This window comes from Schistocerca cancellata, chromosome 3 (assembly GCF_023864275.1).
Source record: "Schistocerca cancellata isolate TAMUIC-IGC-003103 chromosome 3, iqSchCanc2.1, whole genome shotgun sequence".
Taxonomy (NCBI): domain Eukaryota; kingdom Metazoa; phylum Arthropoda; class Insecta; order Orthoptera; family Acrididae; genus Schistocerca; species Schistocerca cancellata.
This window is the reverse complement of record NC_064628.1, coordinates 306787436-306810605: the sequence shown is the minus strand read 5'-3', so window position 1 is coordinate 306810605 and position 23170 is coordinate 306787436. Positions and strand designations below refer to the sequence as shown.

The window sequence follows — 23170 nt, the reverse complement described above, 5'->3', positions numbered from 1 at the left end:
AAATTGCAACAAGAAGACCATATGTTGCCCAAATGAGATGGATCCTTCATCAGGATAATGCACTGCCTCATCATTCCATCAAGACTCAGGAAACAATAACAATCACTGAATTAGGCATTGAGGTGATGCCACATCATCCTTATTCACCAGACCCAGCACCATGTGACTTCCAACAATTTCCTGCAGTGGAAAAGAGCTTCGGGTGTGTTATTTTCAGAGTGATTGAGAACTAAACAATCAAATTTTTGGTGTACTCAACAGACTATAAGAAAGTATCTTCAGTTAGTGTTTTGAACATTGTTGTGTTGTGTTCGAGGGAGATTACTTTGAAGGTCTGTAACAGAATTTGAATAAAGGTGAGCAGTATTTTTTGCTAAATAAATAATTCTGGCTATTTTTTGATATCCCCTCATACATACTTTTTACGTGGCAGAGAAGTCACCCCTTCACACTACTTGCTGACCCTTCACAGCCTCTTTGGTGGCTGCCTTTTCTGTCAGGGATGGTCCCCTTAGCCTTTGAGGAGCCCTCCTCTTCATACAAGGCAGTTGGTTCCTTCTATTATCCTCAGCAGGCAAGTCCCCCATCGAGATAGAAAAGGAAAAATGAAAGACACCCTCAAGCCTCAATACCTAATACCAGTGGGATTGAGAAAGCCAAGAGTTGCCCAAAAGGGGCCGATAGGAAAGAAAACAGAAAAAGTCTTATACAAGTAAGTGACGTAGCTAAGGCTCATGTGGTTGCCACCCCCATCCTCCCAAGAAAGGAGGCTTCTGTGGAAATGCACTTTGTCCATTGTCCTATCAGCTAACAAGTCTGGCAGGAACATTATTTGTCACGCCATATCTCAGTGGATCATTGAAACACACACACACCTTCCTCACCAATGTTAAGGCGGTAGTCCATGGGGAGGCTTTCTCAGGACAGCTTGCATTTTTCTTGAAGTGTCTTGACATTTCAGTTCCTTCTGCACCTCTGTTACAGTCCCCCATGGATCAAATAAATCTGTGACTGTTCGTGCTGCCCTTCTGAGTATATACTCAATATCCCCTGTTAGTCATATTTGGTATGAGTCCCATACAGTTGAGCAGTATCCTAGGATGGGTCACGTGAGGGACTTGTAACCAATCTTTTTTGTAGACTGATTGCGTTTCCTCAGTATTCTACCAATAGACCGAAGTCTGCTTCCTGCTTTACCCATGACTGTGAGTGAGTCTATGTGATAATTCCATTCCATGTTCCTACAAACTGTTACACCCAGGTATTTGTATGAATTTAGTGATTCCAACTGTGACTCATTATTACTGTAGTTACAGGATACTATTTTTTTTCCTTTTCTGAAATGGCAAAAATTTTCATTTCTGAACATTTAAAACAAGTTGCCAATTTTGCACCTATTTGAAATCTTATCAAGATATGATTCATTATTTTTGCAGTTTCTTTCAGACTATATTTCACAGTAGATAACTGCGTCATCTGCAAAAGGCTGAGGTTACTGTTAGTATTGTCTGCAAATGTCAGTAATGTACAATATGAATAGCAATGGTCCAGAGACCCTTCACTGGCGCACACCTGAAGTTAACTTATACATTTATCAGTGATTATCCATCCAAGATAACATTCTGTGTCTTCTTTACCAAAAAATCCTTAATGCAGTCATAAATTTCACATGATGACTGATACAAGTGTGCTTTTGATAGTAAGTGTAGATGTGGTATTGAATCAAATGCTTTTGAAAATTAAGGAATATGATGTGTGCATGACTACTTTGATTCATGTCTTACAGTATGTCATTTGAGAAAAGTGTTAGTTGGGTTTCACACGATCAATGCATGCAGCAGCATTGGCATGCAGGAGGCCATTCCATTCTATATTTTTTTAAAAGAAGCTCAGAATATGTTCTAAGATTCTACAACAAATGGATTTCAGTGATATTGGATGGAAGTTTTATGGATCAGTTCTGCTCTCTGTCTTGTAAATACGTGTGAACTCTCCTTTCTTCCAACTACTGGGCTTTTTTTTGTTCACAGGATCTATTGTAGATTATAATTAACAGTTGCTTGATTCTCATATTTAAGTTGGTGGTATGTGAACGTACCCTTAAAGCACAAAGTTCCTTTTTTGATGTCACCATTTTCTAGAAATTTGCTGTCTCCTCACTTTCATTTTGTGTTAATTATGATTGTGTTTCTAGACATTATAAGCTGCATATTTGTGCCATTTTAGTGATATTCCTTGTGACACACATCCATAAAAGGTATGCCATTAACAGTGATTTCTGTGATGTTACCTTCCCTTCATTGCTCTGAACAGGCTATCTTTGCTTTTTTTCCTTCTTGCGTTTCTATTTCTTTGTGTCAACTGTACTGTCTTATATTCTTTGCACACTATTTTTCCCTTAATACCATTTTGCAACCATCTTCTGTAGAGCTGTGTAAAGTACATATAAAATTCCCTTCATTAACTTTGAATTTCATTTTCTTCTGACATTGCTGGTACTCATCTATTTATCTGTATGATCATCAGAAATTAATAATTATTTCATCTCCATGGAGCACTATGGGCTTTTTTTACAATCACTCATCAGACAGATTAGTCTGTTCTGTATCAACATTTGTGATACTGCTGCAGAATGATTTATGGTTCCTTCTGCTATTCTGAGCAACCCTTTTACGACGAGCAACCCTTTTCCAATTATCTCACAGTGTCAGTTCACTGGACAGTCTTTGAATTTTGCGGTAGTAAGATTCCTGTTGCAAGGCATGACTTTTATGAATCAGCTTTGTTTTATAACATAGCATACAAACTCCTGTTACATTGGTTTTGTTACAGATGATCAGGCAGACACACTAATTAGAAAACTTAAAGAGAGTGAGCTTGAATTGTCGAACTGTAGATTAAAGTTACAAACTACAGAAGAACTTTTGGAAACATCAAGAACACATTCAGTTATTTATAAGGATTCATGTCTTAAACTGGAGAAGGATCACCAGAAGCTGATTGAAGATTTTAATTTATTCAGAGATAATTCAGCAAAGAGGTTGGTGCAGTACATTGTACAGTTTACTATTACATAATAATGAATAACAATTTTAGAGCTGATGCAGAGAAGATATAAAATTTAGAATGGTATGTTCGCTACAAGAAGACATTTTGTAAGTACATTTGCTATCGGTTCGCAAAATAATGCACAAATTCTTCTGTTGAAGTTGTGGAAAATATATGTATCTTACTGCATTTGGAAGCCACACGTACCGCTCAGAAGGGAGTTGCACGTCATACAGTTATTTGTATTCTTACTTCAAATGACCTGCTGTAGCTTCTTCTTTCATAGTGTAAAACTAGTGAGATATTCTATAAGCCTTGTAGAGAAACACTCTTTGAGTAGTAGTCATTTGTGGCATTTGTAAGCTATCATTAATGTCCAGTTGCACAAATTATTTAGTGTAAAACACACTATTTACCAAGTGTTGCATATTTGCATACGTGAAGATACTACTATAAACTGAGCATGCTTGAATTTAATGTTAATTGGTAAAACTCTTACATTCTTCTTTTGTGGGGCCACATTGTTTGTAGTTGCTTTACAATTCCTCAGGGTATTTTTGTTCAGTCATTACAAAAAAAAAGCTCTTTTTCACCAGAAGCGTTTCACTTTATTGAGGTAAAGCATCATCAGTGGTCTGTAATTAAAGATATTTACAATTTGATTTGCTTTTAAGATAGAAAATAGTTCATTAACAATATGTCAGTTCTTACTGGCGATTTCCCCTTGGTTTCTCACCTACATCGGGAAATGCCATCTGCTAGCACATCTTCAGTGTCTTTCTTCATTAAATACGATACTTAGTCTAATTTTTCATTGCTCCATAGAACTATGCATTTCTTATGTTTTACACAACACACTTTTTCATGCGTCACTGTTTACTGTTTATTTTTATTCTCCTAAGCGTGTATTGATTGTGAAAAAATATACATTGGAGTGACTGGCAGGACTTTCGACACAAGGTATAAACATGTCAGAACACTGAAATACGGTACAAACTATTCAACATTTGCAGATCATCTAAAACAGGAATACCATAGACTAAGCAATATTGAAAAAGATGTGAACATCATAAGATTCAGGGAAGACAGAAACCTTCCTTCTTGCCAAGAAAATTTCCACACACACAAAGCATTAACACAAAATATATAGTTGCTCAGTGACCAGATAAAGATTGGAAACCAGACACTATATAAAATAATGGAAAAAAATCACGTGAAAAAGAAGAGCCTTTTCCATCCTTCACCCTCTCAACCCCCACGCCCTTTCCCAGTTTCATTTTATTTCTTGCTCCTCATCTTTTCCTCCAACCCACACTCCGTCACACTACTGTACACTTATGCCACTCATGTTATATTGGCAACACTAAAAAGCACAATAAATGCTTAGAAGTATAAAAATAACAGCAATGTGTGAAAAAGTGTGCTACATAAAGTGTAAGAAATGCATAGCTCTGCAGAGCAATGAAAGATTAGACTGCAAATGTCAGTATTTAATAAAGAGAGAGACCAAAGATATTCTAGCAGACTGTGTTTGCCAATGTTGGCAAGAAACCAAGCAGAAATCACCATAAGTAAAAATCACCATATTGTTAACAAATGGTTTTTCTATCTTAAAAACAAATCAAATTGAAAATATCTTTAATTACGGACCACTGATGATGTTTTACCTCGATAAAGCGAAATGCTTCTGGTGGAAACTTGTGGTTGTAATGATGGAAGAAAATACCCTCAGGAAAGCTCCTAGAACTTATTCAGGGTGTATATGATACAGGACAACCGGGAGATCTGGGAAAAACTCGGCAATGTTTTCATCTGGGAGGAAACCAGGAAAAACGCGGGAATTTTTTAGAATTCCAGGAATTTTTTTATTGTTTTAGTTTTCAGTTAAATTTTTGTAACTTTGACTGGTAAGAACCAGTTAAGAATATTACTGTATCTCGCTACTGCAGAATAATACTGCAGCAATTAAAAACAAACGAGAGAAAAAAAAAAAACGAAAATAAAACTTAAGTTGCAAAGGAAATGCACCATATATAACAACAAAACACAGTGCTCATACCAGCGTTTGCCAACAGCAAACTTGTGTCAAAGGCTTTAGGAAGACTATGCAGTGTTTCATAACAACAAATTGCCTCCGATGAGCGTGACATCACAACTGTTTACATTAGATTCGTTTGAGTGGTTTTATGCGCATGTGCACTTGAGTTGCGTTTGAGTAGTACCTTCTCCCGCTTCTGGCTATAGAAGTGTGGCAGTTAGCAGTATAAGCAATAGCAGCAAGCAGCCAGGTGCTATCCAGAAAATTTTACTGGTGCACCTAAGCTTCCAGATTCACGTATGCGCAACAGGCCCGGAACTAAGGGGTGGGGGCAAACAAGGGTATCTGCCCTGGGTGGCAGTTTCAGAGGGGCGAGGAGGGGGGGGCACCAAATTCATATGATTGAGGAAATAGACCTTGTTTCACAGAGGGCCTAGCATCCAGTGCATGTTGGTGTATCGACTACTTGTATGACTTTGAATGCATCGCTGTTGATTTCTGAAATAATCGTAAGATGATTTTTGCATGCGTGCATAGTGTACATGATGTCTCTGCCAGGGGAATCCCTGTCACATCTAAAAATAAACTTTCCTGCAGACCAAAGGAGATGGGTCTATACGAGCTGAGCGGAATAAAGCCGAACGGGTGAATGCCCATTGCCATTTATATGTGGTTCATTGGGTTTGCAAATGATCAGCGTTTTATAACTACTAGCAAATTCCATAGATTCTGACTACCGTATTTACTCGAATCTAAGCCACACTTTTTTTCCGGTTTTTGTAGTCCAAAAACTGCCTGCAGCTTAGAATCGAGTGCAAAGCAAGCGGAAGTTCTGAAAAATGTTAGTGGGTGCCACCACAACTAACTTCTGCAGTCGAATATATGTAGCGCTACACAGGCATGCTTTGTAGGCACGAAGATAAACATTGGCACCAAATCCTCTGCGTCAGTAAATAAATTGGAAAAAAAAAAAAAGGTGGAAGACGAGCTTTTTTCTCCGCCCCGAGTTTCGACCACCGCATTTTCATACATTATCCAGCGAAGTAAATACAAATTCCGTATTGTTCATCTTCGAATGTAGCAGCATTTCAATGTACTACGAAGACCGTTTGCGATGTTTGTCAGTATGGCCAATTCTACGTTCTGATTTTTTTTCTACCTGTGAGAAGAGATGGTTGCTAATGGGAACTTTTGTGAATTGTGAATCACATGCAGCATTCTCTTCACCATAAGAATAATACGAATATAAATATTTTGCCATGTATTGTTTTGTGTTTGCTGCTATCTCATTTAAATCCTGTCTGCCTAATAAACTACGAAACTAGAATGAGACAACAGCAAACACGGAAGAATATACGTATCATGTAATGTTTATATTCATATTGTTCTTATGCCTAATAGTGATACAGTCAGAAATGAAGCACAGCAATTGACTAGATTTTTAAATCTAAGATGACTCTAATTTCTTTGCAGAATGTAATGTACTAAAGAGGCGCCTGCAAAGATTTTCAAACTGAGAAAAAATTTCGCTAAACTCTCATTCAGAACATCTTCTATTATACGCAGTCTATTATTTGGTTCTTATTGATCATTATCAAAGAAAGCAGCAGTGTAAGAAACAACAAATAGCAGTCTCTTGCCATTGTTTCCCTAATGAGGCGATTCCTCTCTCTTCTCTCTCTCTCTCTGGGGTTTTTTTTTAAGCGTTGGTAGTACGCACATAAGCAAGCCATGCCGCGAGTGGTGACATGCTGTAAACACACACTACAGTAATGCATTTTCAGCTTAGAGTGACGTAAACACCTGTAACAAAGAAAACGGCACTTATCAGATCAAAGAAAAATAAGCAATCAATTTAAACCAGACGAAGCACGTGAAAAAGGAAGGGTACACATATAAATACGGACGGAGTGCCTGACACATAGCAATGGGTACCTGGTAAAGCTTAACTGCTAAGCTTATGACTCGAACCAAACTACTCTAGCTGTATCGTCATTCATTCGACCTAAATTGTGTCTCATATTACAATGGACCAACTTTGTTTCGATTTCGAGATGCGGCCTAAAACTTTTCTCTCCCCTTGAATTTCGAGTCTGAAATTTCAGGTGCGGCTTAGATTCGGGAAGATTTTTTTCCCTTGATTTCGAGTATCATTTTTCAGGTGTGGCTTAGATTCGAGTAAATACACTACCAGGGTGGAAATAAATGACTAAAAGGAATAACAGGCAACAAATATTTTTGCATATTGTCCCCTCCGTGTAGCCAAGAAAATAAAATTTTGACAGAAAATTTTTGGCCAGACCCCTACACTACTAAGGGCCAATTATACAGCTCTGGCTAGCAGCAGCTAAAGTTCTATTCTGGGAGTAGTGCGGAAAACGCGTTGTACAAACAAGTAATAATGCATAAGCAGAGAATAAATGCGGGATTACTTAACTGATGATTGTGGCAGGGTTAGTGAAGTTAACCAGAGAATAAGTTTTGACACTGGCAGGAATATTACAGAATTAGTGATGACAAGTTTGTTTGTTAGAACAAGGAAGGAGAAGAAATGGGGACTCACGCAACAAACGAGAAAGGAGAAGAAACGGAGACTCTCACAAATTATGGAAGAGTATGACGATTTCAAATTTATATAAAAATTTTGTACTACTACTTTTCGACCTAATGCTTCGGAAGCTAGAGAGTATGAATGAAATGTGAAACTATTTCCTAATATAAAACTTTTTGCTTGTAGTAGGCCTAATAGGCATTTGATATTGGTACTTCGTGAATTATATTCTGTCGTGTTATAAAAATGACCATTTGTGCCAAAACAGTCTCGTTTATTTGGTGTGCGTAACAATTGCTGCAATATTAGGCAGGCCTATTTCATTTTATCTAGCAGTGACAAAATACACGTAATCAGATCGAGAAACCACACCAGTCTTGGGTATAATTTGTATTAACAACTTTTATGGTATTAGGCAACAAAATTTCGTTTTTTCAAGTGGCAAAACGTTTTATGAAGTTTTATGAGATAATAGATCCTTTCACAGAAAGGAAAGGACACCATGTAAAGCTGCAGCAAGATTAGAGAGAAAAAAAGCTAGGACTTAAGGATTGAAGAAATGTGTACTGTCTTGCTTGTCACTTGTTTTTACTCATTTTATGTATCCTATATTTAATTTTATGTCACACAAAACAGCAAATTATTAGCTAATAGGCAGTAAAGACTGCAAATTTTCTGAAGAGTTCTTGTTCTGCCAGTTACAAATAATCCCATCCAGTATTAATTGCGAGATTTTTTTTAAAGAGGGGGCAGGATGTCAAACCGGCCGACTGGGATGGAAGCAGGAGAGGCACCACAGGACATCTTAATTTCCACTGTCCTGATTATAGTTTGATGGCACCCATTACAAAATATTATGTGTTTGAATTCCACAGATCGAAATACAAAAACGTGATAGAAGAATGCTGTGTAAAGAGGCGTGGCACTGCACTTTGGCACACTTAAGACTAAATAACATGTCTTAGGTTCCCTCGAACATATATGTTTTATGTATCAGACTCTTCAGAAAGATGTGCACTACAAAATGAAGATATTTTATAAAAGTCGATTTTTAAAAATTTTTTAGTATCCAACCTCAAACCCTCAAGGGAGGGGCAGCGCCACTACCTATTATTGCCCCGGTTTGGAAATGTCGTAGATCCAGACCTGATGCACAGAGCAGTCTGAGTTGTAGGCTGATCAGAAAGCCTCCCCGGTTCATCTGACAAACAGGTTTCAGGCACTGTCTCTGGCTGAGCCAGATGCAACTGTCCGCCCTGTTTCAGAGGATGTTTCTCAGCCTTCAAGGTCCGGGCAGTCGCGGAGGGTGGGCTTATTGGTAGTTGGGAGCTCCAATGTTAGGCGCGTAATGGGGCCCCTTAGGGATATGACGGCTAAGGAGGGGAAGAAATCCAGTGTGCACTCCATGTGCATTCCGGGTGGAGTCATTCCTGATGTGGAAAGGGTCCTTCCGGATGCCATGAAGAGCACAGGGTGCAGCCAGCAGCAGGTGGTGGCACATGTCGGCACTAATGACGTGTGTCACTTTGGATCCTAGGAAATTCTCTCTGGATTCCAGCGGATATTTGATTTGGTGAAGGCTGCCGGTCTTGCTTATGAGATGAAGGCAGAGCTCACCATCTGCAGCATCATTGACAGAACCGACTGCGGACCTTTGGTGCAGAGCCGGGTGGAGGGTCTGAGTCAGAGGCTCAGACGGTTTTGCGAACGTGTTGGCTGCAGATTCCTTGACTTGCGCTATAGGGTGGTGGGGTTTTGGGTTCCGCTGAATAGGTCAGGAGTTCACTACACTCAGCTGGTGGCTACACGGGTAGTGAAGGCTGTGTGGCGTGGACTGGGCGGTTTTTTAGGTTAGAAGGCCTCGGGGAAGTACAGGGTGGGCTGCAATCTCAAAGGGTGCATGGCAAATACAGGACGTGCTTTGATTAACGAACAGTTGGAATTGTAGTTGTAAATTGTTGTTGTTGTGCTGGGAAAGTCCCTGGGCTTCAACCGCTAATAGAAAGCACAGAAGCTGAAATCGTTATAGGTACAGAAAGTTGGCTAAAGCCTGAAATAAGTTCTGCAGAAATTTTTACGAAGTCTCAGACAGTGTTCACGAAAGATAGATTAGGCAGAATTGGTGGTGGAGTGTTTGTGTCTGTCAGTAGTGGTTTATCTTGTAGTGAAGTCGAAGTAGATACTGTGTGCAAATTGGTATGGGTGGAGGTTATACTTAACAGCCGAACTAAGTTAATAATTGGCTTCTTCTACCGACACCCAGACTCCGATGATATAGTTGCTGAACAGTTCAGAGAAAATTTGAGTCTCGTAACAAATAAATACCCCATATGTTGGCAAGAATACTTGTTCAGAACCGGTGGTAGGCAGAAAACATCTTCCGAGATTGTCCTAAATGCTTTCTCCGAAAATTATTTCGAGCAGTTAGTCCACGAACCCACGCGAATTGTAAATGGTTGCGAAAACACACGTGACCTCTTAGCCACAAACAATCCAGAGCTAATAGAGAGCATCATGACTGGTACAGGGATTAGTGATCACAAGGTCGTTGTAGCTAGGCTCAATACCGTTTCTTCCAAGTCCACCAGAAACAAATGCAAAATAATTTTATTTAAAAAAGCGGATAAAGTGTCACTAGAAGCCTTCCTAAGAGACAATCTCCATTCCTTCCGAACTGACTATGCAACTGTAGACGAGATGTGACTCAAATTCAAAGATATAGTAGCAACAGCAATTGAGAGATTCGTACCTCATAAATTGGTAAGAGATCGAACTGATCCCCCATGGTACACAAAACAGGTCCGAACGCTGTTGCAGAGGCAACAGAAAAAGCATGCGAAGTTCAGAAGAACTCGAAATCCCGAAGATTGGCTAAAATTTACAGACGCGCAAAATTTGGCACGGACTTCAATGCGAGATGCCTTTAATAGGTTCTACAACGAAACATTGTCTCGAAATTTGGTAGAAAATCTGAAGAAATTCTGGTCGTATGTAAAGTACACAAGCGGCAAGACGCAGTCAATACCTTCGCTGCGCAGTGCTGTGGTACTGTTACCGACGACTGTGCCGCTAAAGCGGAGTTATAGAACGCAGTTTTCTGAAATTCCTTCACCAGGGAAGACAAATGGAATATTCCAGAATTTGAAAGACTAACAGCTGCTAGCATGAGTTTCTTAGAAGTAGATACCTTAGGGGTTGCGAAGCAACTCAAATCGCTTGATACGGGCAAGTCTTCAGGTCCAGATTGTATACTGATTTGGTTCCTTTTAGATTACGCTGATACAATAGCCCCCTACTTAGCAATCATATACAACCGCTCGCTCACCGATCGATCTGTACCTACAGATTGGAAAATTGCGCAGGTCGCACCATTGTTTAAGAAGGGTAATAGGAGTAATCCATCGAACTATATCATTGACGTCGGTTTGCAGTAGAGTTTTGGAGCATATACTGTATTCAGACATTATGAATCACCTCAAAGAGAACGATCTATTGATAAGCAATCAGCATGGTTTCAGAAAACATCGTTCTTGTGCAACGCAGCTAGCTCTTTATTTGCACGAAGTAATGGCCGCTATCGACAGGGGATCTCGAGTTGATTCTGTATTTCTAGATTTCCAGAAAGCTTTTGACACCGTTCCTCACAAGCGATTTCTAATCAAGCTGCGGGCCTATGGGGTATCGTCTCAGTTGTGCGACTGGATTCGTGATTTCCTGTCAGGAAGGTCGCAGTTCGTAGTAATAGGCGGCAAATCATCGAGTAAAACTGAAGTGATATCGGGTGTTCCCCAGGGAAGCGTCCTGGGACCTCTGCTGTTCCTGATCTATATAAATGACCTGGGTGACAATCTGAGCAGTGCTCTTAGGTTGTTCGCAGATGATGCTGTAATTTACCGTTGTCATCCGAAGACCAGTATCAGTTGCAAAGCGACTTAGAAAAGATTGCTGTATGGTGTGGCAGGTGGCAGTTGACGCTAAATAACGAAAAGTGTGAGGTGATCCACATGAGTTCGAAAAGAAATCCGTTGGAATTCGATTACTCGATAAATAGAGCAATTCTCAAGGCTGTCAATTCAACTAAGTACCTGGGTGTTAAAATTACGAACAACTTCAGTTGGAAAGACCACATAGATAATATTGTGGGGAAGGCAAGCCAAAGGTTGCATTTCATTGGCAGGACACTTAGAAGATGCAACAAGTCCACTAAAGAGACAGCTTACACTACACTCGTTCGTCCTCTGTTAGAATATTGCTGCGCGGTGTGGGATCCTTACCATGTGGGATTGATGGAGGACATCGTGAGGGTGCAAGAAAGGGCAGCTCGCTTTGTGTTATCATGTAATAGGGGAGAGAGTGTGGCAGATATGATACGCAAATTGGGATGGAAGTCATTAAAGCAAAGACATTTTTTGTCGTGGCGAGATCTGTTTATGAAATTTCAGTCACCAACTTTCTCTTCTGAATGCGAAAATATTTTTTGAGCCCAACCTACATAGGTAGGAATGATCATCAAAATAAAAGAAGAGAAATCAGAGCTCGAACAGAAAGGTTTAGGTGTTTGTTTTTCCCGCACGCTGTTTGGGAGTGGAATGATAGAGAGATAGTATGATTGTGGTTCGATGAACCCTCTGCCAAGCACTTAAATGTGAATTGCAGAGTAGTCATGTAGATGTAGATGTAGATGTAGTGGGGAGGTAGTAGTCTCCACATGACCCTTGTTTACGTTAAGTGATTTTGCTGTTTCCTCTTCGTTTATTGCTCTCACGTGATATGAAAACAAAATGGATGTCTTGACCGGGAGCTATCAAGTGAAGTAAAATACATTCACATAATTAAGGAAGGCTAAAATATGTTGTTAGTTTCAGATTTTATTTTGTTTCCACCTTTCTGACAGTCAAGCTTGATCACCTTGCAGAACAATGAAGTTTTTTTTGTCGGTTTGTTAAAGAAATTTGACTTTTGTTAATCTTTTCTTCTAAGGCAGCCAATTTGTTGGAAATGAAGTGTTTAATTCCACACTATTGGCTAATTTCAACTGTCAGCTGCATTTCAAGTTCACGTTTTCATCTTCTAGCACATATGGCATTATTCCTTAATAAAGAACCAAACATTAGATAATACAGTACTGGTACTCCAAGAAAATTTACATCTGAATCTGGACATACGAATGTGCACTTTAAGCCGAATGATGCATTTTAGTATGGTTCACAAAATTCCCATGCTCTTGGAGTATCCTCTAATGTCTTGTTTCTTTTATGACATAATGTAAGATCTTTTAATGTTTTACACGTATGAATGTACGGGCTTCCTGCGTCATTGTAGCTGCGCAAGCGCGGCGACACCTGTTATCTGGCGCTCTCTGGCAACTGCTGAAACGAATCTATTTCTAACAGGTCGCGGGAAAATATTCTGAATGGTTCTTTGAAAAGCGTTACTTTCAAAGTAAATTTCCTTTTACGTGAGAAGAACTCTGTGGGCGAATGTCCAATTAATTTCTTAAATTACAGAGCATTTGACTCTCATTCAAAAATCAAATCTTTGAGGAAGACCATTTACAATATTTTCGAGCACAGAAGATCAGACATTTATGTTGTTGTTAAAAATTGTACTGGCGCTTTGTGTGATATATCTTAAAGTGTAACATGTGCAAAAAAAATCAACATTATGTGTGAAAGTTTAGCTTCTCTTGCAGCTTATTAATCTTAGAGACCAATATCATACGTATAAGGTTTTCTTTTCTTGTAGCAACACTATGCATGTTAATTTAAACCATTACCTTTTCCTGTTTGTGTGTTACTGCTACTTAACAGTAATGTTTATTTTGGCTGACTACATCGCATGTCCTATGCTGTTGAATATCTGCTGTCATCGGCCGGTGAGATTGTTTGTCATGAGCTATGACTGGCTTACAAAAGCACTTTGCAATCTCTATTTCAGTCCTTCGGAAAGTAACGTTTGGTGGAATTGGAATTTATGCTTTCATAATATGAAAATATGCAGTTTGCATGTTGCTGCGCATCAGAAATCTTTCCAAAACGTGTTTTTTCCCCTGAGTTTGGTTTTCTAAAGTGCCTGGAAATTATACGCTGGTGTATAAAACCACAACCCCTGAGAGGATTGATAAGTTTTACAGCTCCAAGGAAAATTATACTGTTACTTAATATGGAAAAAGTGTATTTTCATCCGGGAAAACCGGGAATTTTTTTTTTTTTTTTTCTTGGCCATGTATACACCCTGTTATTGATGCCTGATACGTAATAGCTGCCGGCTGCGTATAAAAGTGTAATCATTTCTTTTGAGCTTGTGTTAGTGCACATCAATTGTTTGAGGTGCAACCTGCACTGCTACGATACTTGTGCGTATATCTTTTTTTTTTATTGTTCCAGTACTGGCTATTTTCATCTGAATCTAACAACTTTGGTATACACACTACTGGAAAATGAAAAAAAGAACCCAATGAATTCGTCACTCCACCAGTACGATATTATTTTGATGCACTCTTGAGGACATATACAACAAGTAATCACACTGACTGAGCCATACATGTAGAATACAGTCGATAGGGCATGCGAAACGTCAGCCCTAGTACCCTTTGTGCCCTACTTTCTCATTAATGCTGGCTGAAGTTATCACATGGAGATGTGCATTGTCATGTCGGAAAAGCCTACCGCCTTGTAGGCACACAAACAGTAGCACAACACACTGAATGATGTTTTGGATGCACTGTACACTGCCCAATGTTCCCTCAATGATCACTAGAGGAGAATTGCCATTGTAATACATGGCACCCCCCACCATTATGCCAGGTGTTGGCCTTGTGTACTCCTGTCATATACACTCCAGACGTTGGCACTCACCTGTAGGATGCCACATATGCGTGTGGCCATCACTGACCCAAAGCTGAAGCAACTCTCATCACTGAAGGCAAAAAGTCACTAGTTGTTCCATTAGTGCCTTCTCAACACCACTGGAGGGGGCTGCACAACATTGGGGCATGAGCGGTGGACGGCCAAACGGCAGGCAGGAATGTAGCCTGCTTCACAGAGATGGTTGCAAATGGTGTTCGGTAATACCCCCAGATTAACAGTGTCCTTAATTTGTTTTGAAGTCGTGGTGCGGTTCAGTACAGCATTTCGTAAGATGGCGACATCTTGGTGTGCATCTGTGTGATGCCACTGTCCGGACCCAGGCTGAGGGCATGTGCACCTTCTGTTGACCACTGGCCACAACATCAGTGCACCGTGGAGACCTCTCGACCCATGTCTAACACATTACTGTGGTATGATCACCCAGCCTCCTGCAGACTCATTAATCCCTGTCGCTCAAACTCAGTCACTTGTGCACAAACGGTTCATGTCCATATTGTCACTGCTTGCTACCAAAGTTGCAGGCACAGAGGGAGCTTCGTATGCCACAGCAAACTGACCGCTTGTGGCTCTGAAGGTGAATAACTCCCACAGAGCTTGCAACATTCCACAGCTGATAATGCACTTCGCAGTTTGTCTGGAATGCTACGCGTTTGTTCATTGCATTAACTGCCCTCTCATTGTGTCCCATGCAAGTATGGTGGCATGCCTCAGTCACTTGTGTCAAAGTGTTCTTTTTTCATTTTCCAATAGTGTATATGAAAATGAACAATCTGGCTGTAGATAATAGGTTAGTAAGAACAATAACTACGAAGATACACTCAAGTAGAGGTAGCAGCAGAATGCTTTAAGGGAAAACTAAGTCAACCAAGGCCCTTTCTCAGAATATAAATACCGTGTAAATGGGTAAATGTATAATAAGTAGAACAATGGAAGATTCATAGTTTAGGTGAGTCAACCATATGCTTCTGGAGGGAGAGAGAGAGAGAGAGAGAGAGAGACTGTGTTTGCACACACTGTGTTGAAGATATTTTTCTGTAGCGTGATTACAATTAGGCTGATTTATTCCAAGGGTGTACCACCGATTTATACTTGACTATGGCTTAGTGTGAAATACTTGTAACAAATCTTTCATTTATGAAGGGACTATTGTTTGAACTGTTTACATCACTTTATTACCTCCAATATTATTTCTTTTATTTGCAGAGAGGAAGAAGCAGCAGTGCATATAGCAGCACTTTCTCAACAGATTGCTGATCTGAAACAAGATCTTGAAGCTGCTCTTGCATTTGAGGTCAAACTTCAGGACTGCTGCAAGGAATTGGAAAATACCAAGATAACAATAGAAAATTTAAAATCTGAACTGCAAGAGCAACAGGCTAGAACCCTTGCTGCTGAAGTAAAGTATTCACAGCAATTGCTTGCACATCGGGATGATGAGAAGGTAATTTCTGTTACTTCTTCTGTAAGCAAAGTTCATGCCAGTAATAAATAAATGTTTATAATATAGTATAGGAAGCCAGCCTCGGTGGCCGAGCGGTTCTAGGCACTCATTCCGGAACTGCGCGACTGCTACGGTCGCAGGTTCGAATCCTACCTTGGCCATGGATGTGTGTGATGTCCTTAGGTTAGTTAGGTTTAAGTAGTTCTAACTTCTAGGGGACTGATGACCACAGATGTTAAGTCCCGTAGTGTGCAGAGCCATTTGAACCATTTTATAGTGTAGGAGATAAATTCGATAAAATGTAACAAAAATAATCTACTTCCTGCAGTGTGTGCCATGGTAGAGCCACAGCAATTTTATTAAATCCTCAGACTTTCAGCACTAGGTTTCTTTCAGAAACTAAACAGATGTTACATCAGTTCATTGTGTACAAGAACACAAATGTTAACACCATATGTGTACAAACATGTTATTGCTGTTAATTTTCTTCTGTCAGTTATAGGGAGGCATGTGAAATGTACAATATTTGTGGTTAAATTTTTTTTATGTTTTACTTTATTTTAAATATTGCAACAGCACTTGTGTTATGTTTGGTAAGGAGGGGATTGGAGAGGAATACACTGCATGTTACACTGTGTGTGTGTGTGTGTGTGTGTGTGTAGACATGAGAAGAGAGGAAATGCGTGCTGTATGCAGTGATTTTAATCATTATCATGATTTTTTTTTTAAATATGTGAAGGTATTTCTGGATGTCATATTTGATTGTGAAGTGTTTGAATAACAAGATCCCAAGTTATGGGGCACTGACAAAGACTGTATGGTTCAGCCTTACTGGGTCTTTGTGCAACTCTGGCTGAATTATTGGTGCACACTGTACAGATAGCAAAGCTATATCAGGGAGTATAAACCTTGGGAAATCTGAGTTCCGGGAATTTTTCTTAGAGTTCTGGGACTTTTTTTAGAGTTCTGGGAATTTTTTTTAGAGTTCTGGGAATTTTTTTTAGAGTTCTGAGAATTTTAATTGTTTTAAATTTTGACAGAGCACTGAAAAACCTAAGTCGAAACAAGGCCTCGGGAGTAGACAAAATTCCATTAGAACTGCTGACAGCCTTGGGAGAGCCAGTTCTGACAAAACCCTACCATTTTGTGAGCAAGATTTGTGAGACAGGCGAAATACCCTCAGACTTCAAGAAGAATATAATAATTCCAATCCCAAAGAAAGCAGGTGTTGACAGATATGAAAATTACCGAACTATCAGTTTAATAAGACACGGATGCAAAATAACAACATGAATTCTTTACAGACAAATGGAAAAACTGGTAGAATCCAACATCGGAGAAGATCAGTTTGGATTCCGTAGAAATGTTGGAACACGTGAGGCAGTACTGACACTATGACTTGTCTTAGAAAATAGATGAAGGAAAGGCAGACCTACGTTTCTCGCATTCGTAGACTTAGAGAAAGCTTTTGACAATGTTGACTGGAATACTCTCTTTCAAATTCTGAATGTGGCAGGGCTAAAATACAGGGAGCAAAAGGCTAGTTACAATTTGTACAGAAACCAGATGGCAGTTATAAGAGTCGAGGGACATGAAAGGGAAGCAGTGGTTGGGAAGGGAATAAGACTGGGTTGTAGCCTATCCCCGATTTTATTCAAGGTTATTCAATTTCTATATTGAGCAAGAAGTAAAGGAAACAAAAGAAAAATTTGGAGTAGGAATTAAAATCCATGGAGAAGAAATAAAAACTTTGAGATTCGCCGATGACATTGTAATTCTGTCAGAGACAGCAGAGGACCCGGAAGAGCAGCTGAACGGAATGGACAGTGTCTTAAAAGGAGGATATAAGATGAACATCAACAAAAGCAAAATGAGGATAATGGATTGTAGTCGAATTAAATCGGGTGATGCTGTGGGAATTAGATTAGGAAATGAGACACTTAAAGTAGTAAAGGAGTTTTGCTATTTGGGGAGCAAAATAACTAATGCTGGTCAAAGTAGAGAGGATATAAAATGTAGACTGGCAATGGCAAGGAAAGCGTTTCTGAAGAAGAGAAATTTATTAACATCGAGTATAGATTTAAGTGTCAGGAAGTCGTTTCTGAAAGTATTTGTATGGAGTGTAGTCATGTATGGAAGTGAAACATGGACGATAAATAGTTTGGACAAGAAGAGAATAGAAGCTTTCGAAATTTGGTGCTACAGAAGAATGCTGAAGATTAGATGGGTAGATCACATAACTAATGAGGAGTTATTGAATAGAATTGGAGAGAAGGGAAATTTGTGTCGCAACTTGACTAGAAGAAGGGATCGGTTGGTAGGGAATATCCTGAGGCATCAAGTGATCACCAATTTAGTATTGGAGGGCAGCGTGGAGGGTAAAAATCGTAGAGGGAGACCAAGAGATGAATACACTAAATACATTCAGAAGGATGTAGGTTGCAGTAAGTACTGGGAGATGAAGAAGCTTGCACAGGATAGAGTAGCATATAGAGCTGCATCAAACCAGTCTCTGGACTGAAGACCACATCGACAACTTGGACTGAAGTTAGGATGAACAAAATGTTGCCGCTTACTTTGTGAGTGGGACAGCTCTGACTGGAGATCACGCTGCAGTGGTGTGGTGGTTAGCACACTGGACTCGTGTTCAGGAGGACAATGGTTCAAACCCGTGTCCGGCCTTCCAGATTTAGGTTTACTGTGATTTCTGTAAATTGCTCCAGGCAAATGATGGGATGGTTCCTTTGAAAGGGCACAATCAGTTTCCTTTGGGATCCTTAACACATTCCGAGTATGTGCTTCATCTCTAATGACCTAGATGTTGGTGGAATGTCAAACAAAGTCTTCCTTCTTCTGAAAAATCTAGCCTGAAAAGTAAATGGTGGAGCCTGGGAAAAAGAATATAAAGTACAATACCTTAATTACCTGACATAAAATCTTACTACCATAAGACTATGGCTTGTGCAAAAAATTAGTGAAAGCAAGGAGAAGTTTTCAAGTATTTAAGACAAAATTTCCAGATTTTGTTGATGCTAAGATCAAAGAGGGAATCTTCATTGGACTACAAATTTGAGAACTATTTAAGGACGACACCCAATACGGTCATCGAAGGGAAAAATTGTGATAAGCACAGAGAGTACTTCCATCAAGAGATTACAGCACTGGAAAGTTTTACGTGTGCAAACAAAGTTGATACTCAGCGTGGTGGCTGGTGGGACCGACTGTAAAGGCATTTCCCATTTTCAGTCGATCCCATCAGCCACCGCGCCGAGTGTCAACTTTGTTTGCACGAACAATAGGTATCTTGTAAAGTAGAACTCATCTTGCTTGTGGACTATTGGTGGAATGTTGTGAGAGATGCCTCAAAAGTAGATTACAAAAGAGACCAAGGGAGAAATTCCATACCTACTTGTTTAAATATGAATATCTTTGAACCAAAAGCTAAAAAAACAAAATTCTGGTGTCTTATTCTTGTTCTTCAACCTCAATTTGGTTGTAATAGACTATTTTTGTAAAGAGTCAATACACCTTTAATTTTTTTGAAGACCAGTATTATAACATTGTCATCAGAAGTCATAAAGCTATACATTGATTAATAAAGTCTAGCAGTGTACAGCATTAAAAAGAATTTGGTAATTTTGTATAATCATAGTATCTGCCTTATCCATAGAAAAGATATCAGAAAAGAAAAAGTGTTTTTAAAGTGTGGGCTTCTCAAATTTAGTAAATATTAAAATACTGAATCACAAAGCCATATTAATTTAAGCTTAAATCTTGAAGCCATCAGGTTTATGGTGTACAGTTGTAACACCTTTCTTCTTTGTGTATTTTGTCCCCAGCTAAATTATTGGTGTGAAATTATTCGGTGAGCCCTCATTGGTGGTATTTATAAGTTCATGAAAATCTATATAAATTTCTGACATGCTGTAACTGTTTTACTTCAAATGGTTTCTCCCTTGATTTCACCACTCTTCTGCCTATCACATTTTGCCCCTGTTCATGCTGTGAGTGATTTCATGTCTGGGACATTTTCATGCAGTATAATTTCAACAGCATTTGCAAGTGTTGATGCCTCTTCTCTTCAGTGAATTGTAGCTTATCTTTTTCTTTTAATTCACAGTGTATTTATAAACCATAATGATGACATTTGTCATTTTCTTCCGCAATATTGCTGTGAGTGTTATTAATTTTTTCCCTATCCAAATAAATAAAATAAAGAATTTAGAAAAAATTCTTGTCACCAAGTCTTTTTTCATTTCATCACATTTTGTGAAGAAGGTTTGTGTCTGGTTTTTATGTGTCAGATCACTCATTAAGTTGCTGAAATTGTGCTGTGGCAAACTTGACCATGTCTACTACACGGTGACACATGACTTCCATTTTCCACTTTGGTACTCATATGATTATTGTTTTACAAATTAAGTTGAGGGAAAAAAGCCACTTTGTAACATGTTACCTGTTGACACCTATCTATGCGTCTTCACCCGAAGACCCTAAGAAGAGTGCCAACAGGCATCGTGCACATACACCATATTTATCAAAAAGTACCACAACTTGTTTTGATAATAATTATAAGAATCTTAAGTTTATTCTGAGCTTTCTGAATTTCAGATTATCACGAGTCTAAGAGAGAGAGTACAATCCTTGGAAACAGAATTATCAGATGTTAGACTGGCTAAAGTAAAAGCAGAAAATTTATTACAAAATAGAAATGAAGTTTGGCAGAGAATGGAAGAATCCTGGAGACAAGAACTACAGTCATTGGAAAAGCTTATAGACACCCTCAACAACAGAAATGAAAACCTGTACAAACAGCTAGGGGAAGTTTCATCTAGGGCACTGACATGTGTACAAATGGTATGTGTTAGTATTTTTTATGATCCTGTCCAGGCATTTAACTGAAAAAGAAGGTTTTTTTCATTGTATTTCATGAGTTAAACTTATTAAATTTGTGTTCTTGTGTGTTTAAGACAACAAAGCACTTTCTTTATTAAAAAATTAATAACACTATCTTTAGATAGTAGGTTGGTTATAATTTAACATCTCATTTACAGGAACGACAACATTGTGTTTTGTTAACTCTTATTGTGTAGCATGCTGATATAAATACTTTCATATGCCATTGTGCTTTATTTCTTGAGAGTGTATAGCTATTGTTGATAAAAATTCAAGCTGTACCATACTGTTGAAGCAAGCTGGATTCAGATTATCACCTTACAATAGAGAAGCTACCTGCAAGCTGTCCAAGAAGTTTGTTTTGTGAACTGTCAATTTGTTCACAATAATTGTATTCCACTAGTTCAGCTTTTCTGAATTGTGCATGTGGGAGTTATCCTTACAAACACATTCTCCACTCCTGCAGTTATTTCAGCCTCAACCTATGATAACCACACAATATCACACTCTTAACCCAATAGTTTCTGCCCCCCTCTGTCCTATCACCTCCTCCCAATTCACGTCCCTTCACCCTCATTGTACACCAATCTCTGCCAATGTATTTTCATAATTGTTAATATTCCAACATGGACTTTCCATTGTTCAAATTCACATAAGATACAGATCCCTATAGTGTGTCTCAGTACACCAAAAATCTAAGTAGGACAAGAGTAGTGTAATTTTTTTTTAACAGATTAAATTTTCCCGTTTATAAGCAGCTTTGAAATTACCATAATTCCGATGTTGTGGTGACCCTTCACTGCACATCGGTCTACTGGTCTAGCCCTGTTCCAGGTTTGTGTAGCACGTTACAGCTGTCGGTTAATGCAGTGACGTTCTTTCTTTGTATGTCCACTTCAGCCAACAGTTCTTGATTCTGCTTTCCACTGTATGATTAGACACTTGTCCACTGCGGTCACTGACTAATGGTACCTAGACAATAACTCTGGACCTAACGAGGATTCCGCTGGCCTAACCTTGTCCTCAGTTCATAGCTTTGCTTTCTGTTGTGAGCATTGGATTTCAGTCACCATGTGCATGTGCTATGATGGACACACCATGTGGCGATGACCTTTTGTATCCAAGATGCTTGTAGTAAAGTGTTGAGACTGACCTAGGCTGCACTGCCTCTACTCCTGCAGTGCAACTCAGTATGTAAAACAGTGATCGCAATACAAAGCATTCACCCTGACCAACAAACATTTGTCCCCACCTGGGTACTAACAGAGTTTCAAGCTTCCGCCTGTCACACTTGTGTGATAACTGTATTCTATTCTTTCCTATCTTGCTCTGACCATTTCTCCAATGAGAGACATTTAATACCACACTTCGTGTTGGCCAAAATCATGTTTATGGTGGCAAATACTTGGCCACGAGGTCTTGAGTTGCTTCTGTGTCCTGTACGCCTGTGGAACGTGTATTGCGTGTTTATTTTTGGGGTGAGTCTGCACCAAGGACATTATTCCTAATGTATTGCTATTTTATATAATGTCAGCAAGTGACTTTTGCTAAGAACTATTAAATTTGAGATCATTCCGTGCTCCCTGTTTTAATTTATTTATCTGAATAAATTTGTTGTTTGCATAACCTCTTTTCAACATTATTAATTGTGCAGTACCCAACATGCCTGTTCTCACGTCCTCAACTGCAGGTAAATTTTTGTGATTATTTAAGTTAGGTAGGGATACTTTCCTTCTGTGCCATATCTCAAAAACTTGATCTTGCAGCAAAACTTGTTTGTCCATTGATTGCCAAAATACCTGGCACAGCAAAAAATACTTTAAAATTTTCGTATTGCATTGTGTTTCCTATATACGAGGTTTGATCAAAAAGTAACGGGAATTTTTTAATTTTGTGGCCTTTATGCACCTGATATTCATTTTTTAAATATATATCTTGTTGGTATATATGTTCCTGATCTATGTTGGCAGTTTCAGCTGTTTTGAATACTTTGTTTATTGTTGACAGTCGAAAAGGTTATATGTTTTAGAGTGCTTGGCAAACTTTTACTTTCAAAATATATGATCAAAGAATTTGCGTGAAATTGTTCTTGAAAAACAATAAAGTGCAACATCGTATTTGAAATGTTGACTGTGGCTTTTGGCAAACCTGCCATGAGTAAGACAAGAGTTTATGACATTTCAAAGAGGGTTGAGAAGACTTTGAAGATAGCGACCACCCTGAACACCCTAGCACATCAATTACTGATGACAAGAAATAAAGAAATTTTTTCAGGAAAATCTCCAAATCACAATCAGAGAGGTTGCTAATGATGTTGGCATATTCTT

At 39.0% G+C, this 23170-nt stretch overlaps 1 protein-coding gene across 1 annotated transcript in view; it reads left to right on the top strand.

Annotated features, from left to right (window-relative positions):
- Positions 1-23170, top strand: part of LOC126175006 (nucleoprotein TPR-like) — a 361682-nt gene that overhangs the window by 177850 nt on the left and 160662 nt on the right. Inside the window, exons 14-16 of the mRNA XM_049921492.1 lie at positions 2833-3040; positions 15710-15947; positions 20559-20804. Coding sequence (XP_049777449.1) covers positions 2833-3040; positions 15710-15947; positions 20559-20804 — 692 coding nt within the window. The remainder of the gene's footprint in view (positions 1-2832; positions 3041-15709; positions 15948-20558; positions 20805-23170) is intronic.